The sequence below is a fragment of the Monoraphidium neglectum genome (assembly GCF_000611645.1).
Source record: "Monoraphidium neglectum strain SAG 48.87 unplaced genomic scaffold scaffold02319, whole genome shotgun sequence".
NCBI classification, from domain to species: domain Eukaryota; kingdom Viridiplantae; phylum Chlorophyta; class Chlorophyceae; order Sphaeropleales; family Selenastraceae; genus Monoraphidium; species Monoraphidium neglectum.
Window position 1 is genome coordinate 1,038 of NW_014011309.1, and position 4,784 is coordinate 5,821.

General features: G+C 64.9%; 1 protein-coding gene across 1 annotated transcript in view; it reads right to left on the reverse strand.

Moving 5' to 3' along the window:
* Window positions 1–696: 696 nt before the first annotated feature.
* Window positions 697–4,784, reverse strand: part of MNEG_10450 (hypothetical protein) — a gene marked incomplete at both ends in the record, with an annotated part of 8,178 nt that continues 4,090 nt past the window's right edge. Inside the window, 10 exons of the mRNA XM_014041078.1 lie at window positions 697–915; window positions 1,286–1,357; window positions 1,595–1,725; window positions 2,280–2,349; window positions 2,614–2,739; window positions 3,006–3,140; window positions 3,463–3,555; window positions 3,823–3,935; window positions 4,199–4,319; window positions 4,645–4,717. Coding sequence (XP_013896532.1) covers window positions 697–915; window positions 1,286–1,357; window positions 1,595–1,725; window positions 2,280–2,349; window positions 2,614–2,739; window positions 3,006–3,140; window positions 3,463–3,555; window positions 3,823–3,935; window positions 4,199–4,319; window positions 4,645–4,717 — 1,153 coding nt within the window. The remainder of the gene's footprint in view (window positions 916–1,285; window positions 1,358–1,594; window positions 1,726–2,279; window positions 2,350–2,613; window positions 2,740–3,005; window positions 3,141–3,462; window positions 3,556–3,822; window positions 3,936–4,198; window positions 4,320–4,644; window positions 4,718–4,784) is intronic.

Genomic DNA, 4,784 nt, shown 5'->3' on the forward strand with positions numbered 1-4,784 from the left:
CACAGGCGCGGTGCAGCCGCTGCTCTGGGCACCTGCACGCATCCGCGGGGTCGTCAGTCCTGGCGTGCTGTGAGAATACTCTGTGCCTTTCACAGCCTCACAGAAGGCCGGCTGGCGGGCAACGCGACCGCTGGCGCGACTTTGACACATCTAACTGCAGGATTGACTGGTTACATCAAAGCAAACGCCACCTGCCACACACAAGCAGGATGCTAACACTACCTGGTCCAACACATGTGCAGAAGAGACAAGGCTGCTTGGCAGCAGTGGGGCAGGAAGGGGCCGCAGCCGCAAGCAACCGCTCTCGGGGCGCTGCCACTTCCCTACAGGCGGCTCTGCGTCGCGCGCGTATTCCTGCGCATGCCAGCGGCTTCGCTGGACAGTCATGAGCCGGCATACTGTACGGGGATACGGCACACGCTTAGAGGGTCCCAACAAACGTACTTGAAAACACCCAAGGAAAACAAAGCGGCGCGGCGACCTGCAAAGAGAAAACGGGCCGACTTGTGCAGAAGACACCGGCCACTGCCAGACACCGGCAGCCTCTCCCTCAAAAGCACACACACAGACGCACAACGGGTGGCCGCACTGTGCTGCTGCAACGCGCGGAGCTGCCAGCAATCGCTACCGTGTGCAAAACACGCCACACGCCACGAGCCGCCGTCAGCGCGGCACGCGCGCCGCGCTGCCGCCCCCTCACGCCGCCTCCACCCGCGAGCCGCGCCCAGCCGCGCCCTTTGACTCCGCCTCCTCCCTCTCGGCCCGCACCGCGGCCAGCTTGTCGCGCAGCGCGGCGGAGCCGGCGGTGCGCTGCATGAAGGCGACCCAGCGGGGGGCGGCGGAGGAGCCGGCGAGGCGGTCGAGGGCGTCCACGGCGCGCAGGCAGGAGCGGAGGGACTCCTCGTGGCGGTCCATCTGGGGTGGGTTGGTGGGGCGGTTGGTTTGGTTTCGATGGTGAGGGGGCAATGGTGACGCGATTTGGCAGCGTCCTTTGGGGGTGACGGCTTGAGGGCGCGGGGAAAGCACCACCACAGGGGTGCGCTGGCTAAACGGGTGCGGTGTCAAGCAGGCGAGCAGCGGGGCGGCCGCGTTTCATGCGACAAGTTGGGGGTGCATGGGCCGCCTGCGCATTTCGCCGCGCAACGCCCATCACGCCCCCTCAACAAAACCCTCGGCAGCTTCAAAACCTGAAGCCCAGTGCGACTGCGTCGAGCCCTGGACTTGCCGCCAGGGCGCACGCATGCACGCACGTACGATCGGCCGCCCCAGCTTTGCAGCCGCCCACCTCCTGCTTCACCGCGTCCGACTTGAGCCGCGCGGTGAGCGTCTTCTCCAGCGGCTCCACCAGCGAGTCCAGCTGGCGCGTTGCGAATTGGGAGGGAGGGGGCACGTTGGACGATCACGCCATTTTTGGCAGGTCGAAGCAGTCAATGAGGGAATCATTGCTGTGTGCCGACGCTTTAAGCAGCAGGGCAAATAACAAGCAGGTTTCAAGCGTGGGCGGCACATCGCCTCGGGGAAGGGTTTGCTTTCAGGTGTAAAATCAGCGGGGCAGACTGCCCCAGCCCTGGGGGGGTCCCGCTCAGCCCCGCACCTGCGCGAGCACGGCGCCGGGCGCGACCGCGGCCGTGCGGGCCAGCATGTGGTGCGCGGGGGCCCTGACGTCCGGGTGGTCTGCCAGTCCAGACAGCAGGCACTTGAGGAACTCGGGGTAGTCCAGGGAGCCTGCGAGGCAGTCCAAAGGAAGATACGCGATGGCCAAGGTGAGGCTTGAGAGGGCAGCGCGGGTCATGTTTGGAGGGGCGCCTGAGCTTTGTGCGCGCTGGATGACTTCGAGTGGGGCAGCACCAATGCGAGCGGGGAGCGGCCACGATATGGATGCTTGTTGATTGAAACCAGGTGCTTGCTGGCTGGATGTTCCCGAAAGGGCGGGGCCAACATGCAAAAATGATGCAGATGCTAGAGGCCAGCAAATGAGCTTGACCATGGGCACAGTACGACACATGCAGCACTGGCCGTTCTCAAGGAATCCAGGGTTGAAGGCGCCCCAGGCAAGGCATGAACAACATAATGGCATCACACAGCACGACCTTCACACGGCAACACCACAACACAGATGACTGCATGCAACACCACACCTGAATCAGCATCAGCAGCAAATGAGGGCAAGCAGCCGCCTTGACAAACCAAGGTCTGAGACAGCAAACCAGCTGAAGTGAGGCGGAGTGAGGCCAGTCAAGGAGCAATGGAACAGGGAGGCCCACCCAGCAGCCGCCCACCTGGCGCCGCGTCCAGCAGGATGTCGAGGCACTCAAAAGCCGCCTTCCGCAGGTCCAGGCCGTCGTCGATCTGTCAGGGGAATGTGGGGAGGCGGTGCAGTCGGTGTTGAACAAGGCACCGGTTTGGACGGGAGGATCAGCGGCGCGTTTGCATTTGGGTTCCAGATCAGCTGAGGCGATGACTGTGGGGCATGGCGCCCCTGATAGGCCAGGACAACCATCCCCGATATGAACCTGGCCGCGCTGGCGGCACACTCGGTTGAGTCTGGCTGCAGGTCAAACTCTTGTCACAGCCTCCTTGCAAAAGAAGTTGAGGTAAGGCTCCCCTGCGCACCTTGTGCTTGAACGGGCCGAGGTCCACGGTGCGAATGAGCTCCGCCCGCACGGCGGTCTGGGCGTAGAGCACAGGCAGCAGCGCTGGAAGGTGGGGGGATACGAGGCGCGGCCGGTGGTGGGACACCTGCGGGCGCGGGGAGGGTTGCGCGTGAGCGGAGGCAGCCGGATTTGGTGGGACAGGTGCAGGTCGGCGCGGCGGATTTGGTTGGCTGCCTGCTGGCTGAGCAGAGCCAGCTGGTGGCTTGTATCGCAATACACGCGGCCTGGGCAGCGATACATGCGACTTGCGAGCGGGAAAGACGACACCAAGATCGGGGAGTTTGGGGGGGGGGGGGGGCGCGCGCATGAGAACGCCGTCGCCTGGGACCGCCCGGCAGCCGCCCCTCTCACCGAGCTGAGCGCGAGCACCGCCGCCTTGCGCACGTGCCTGTCGTCGTCCCCGATGAGCCGCAGGAAGTCCAGCAGGCGGCCACTGAGCGCCGACTCCACCGCCAGCGCGGAGCGCACGCTGCGGCCCTCCTCCGCCTTTGAGAGGGTGCGGGTTGGCGGGATTGCGTGTGTGCGATTGGTGTGCTCCCATACTATGCACAGCTCAATTGTGCGGGGTCCCAAGGCTTGAAGAGAGCAGCTGAAAGGAGGCGGCCCCTTAGGATATATGAGGGCGCAAGCACGCCCCAGCCAAGAAGATTCAGGCGTGCCACCGCCGACTACCACCAGCGTCGACCACGCAGCGATTGGTGCGCATGAGAAGACCGTACGAGCACCGACGGCGCTAGAATCAGCCACGCAGTACTGGGCCACACGACCCCAATCTCACCCCGCCCCCCCCCCCCCCCATGCGACCAACCTGTGGCGACATGATGCTCTTGACGGCCCCCGCTGCTGCAGAGCGCACTGGGCTGCCGGATGAGGGCAGGGCGTCCGCCAGGGCCCCGATGACCTGGCGGTCAGAGGGGGTTTGGAGGGGGGGGGGCTTGGTTGGTTGGTTGAAAGGCGGAGATTGTCAAGCAGTTGCCATGTCATTGACGGCAGTGTACAAGAGGGGGCATGGGAGGGCGGGAGGACCGCCCAGGTCCCGCCAACAGTCTGGTGGCCATCACTTATGGCCTTCATCATGCAATATGCCGCGATAATAACACGACCATCTGATTTGGAGACGTATTGTGGAGCATGACTGCATAGCGCAGCGCAGCGATGGCGGCCCCACCTGGTCTGGCGCCAGCAGCGCGAGCTCCCCCAAGCACTCCGCCACCGCCGTGGCGCACTCCTCCTCCCCCCCTGCGCAGCGCAGCAGCAGCGCCAGCAGCTCCTGCACCTTACCTGGGGGCGAGGGGGGCGGGGGGGCGGGGAGCGGGGATGCAAGTGTAGAAGTCCTCAGCGGCTTTGGCGGCGTGGAGGGGGGCTGGCCCGTGAACATAACAAGGCCCATAACAAGGCTGATCTGATGCCTGTCCTGACATGCTGGGCACCCATGGAGCACGATTAGCGACCATACAGCAATAACACCCCCTCATAGATACAGACCAAGTAAATCGCAGCCTCAGACAGCCTCATCGAGCGGCCTCAATCCCCAGGTCACCCACCCTCTGAGAGCGCTGGCACGGGCGCTGGAGCGCCGCCGCTGCTTGCTGAGTGCTGCTGCTGCTGTTGCTGCTGCTCCTGCGCCTCCCTGGCCACCAGAGTTGTGAGGACCCCTTTCAAGGCCTAGCGGTGAGGGGTGGGGACGGGAGGAGCACGCGCAAGAGAGACGAGTGTGGGAGGGGCGGGGGATGCGAGTGCACCAGCGGCGTGCAACTGCAAGAATGGGGGTTGTGCAAATATGCGCACGTATCCCCGGGCTTTGGCGGGGAGCCAGCCCCGGTGCCAAGGTAATGGTGGGCCTTTCCAATGCTGGCGAGGCGGCGGTGCCGTAGGGAATAGTGCAAAACCAAAACACCTAGCAATGTGCTCAGCCGGCCATGGGGGCCGCGCGAGGGCGAGAGCAGTCGCATTCGCGCCAAGCAGCGCGAGCCGGGGCTGCGCGGCCCACCTGCAGGAGGAGGTACTGGCGGGCGGGCTCCCCTGAGGCGGCCTCTATGAGAGAGCAGAGCTTGGGCAGGGACCTGGGGGCGGGGATGGCGGTGGGAAGGGGGCAAGAGGAGGGCTCAAGGCTGCAGGTTTTCTCTGTGT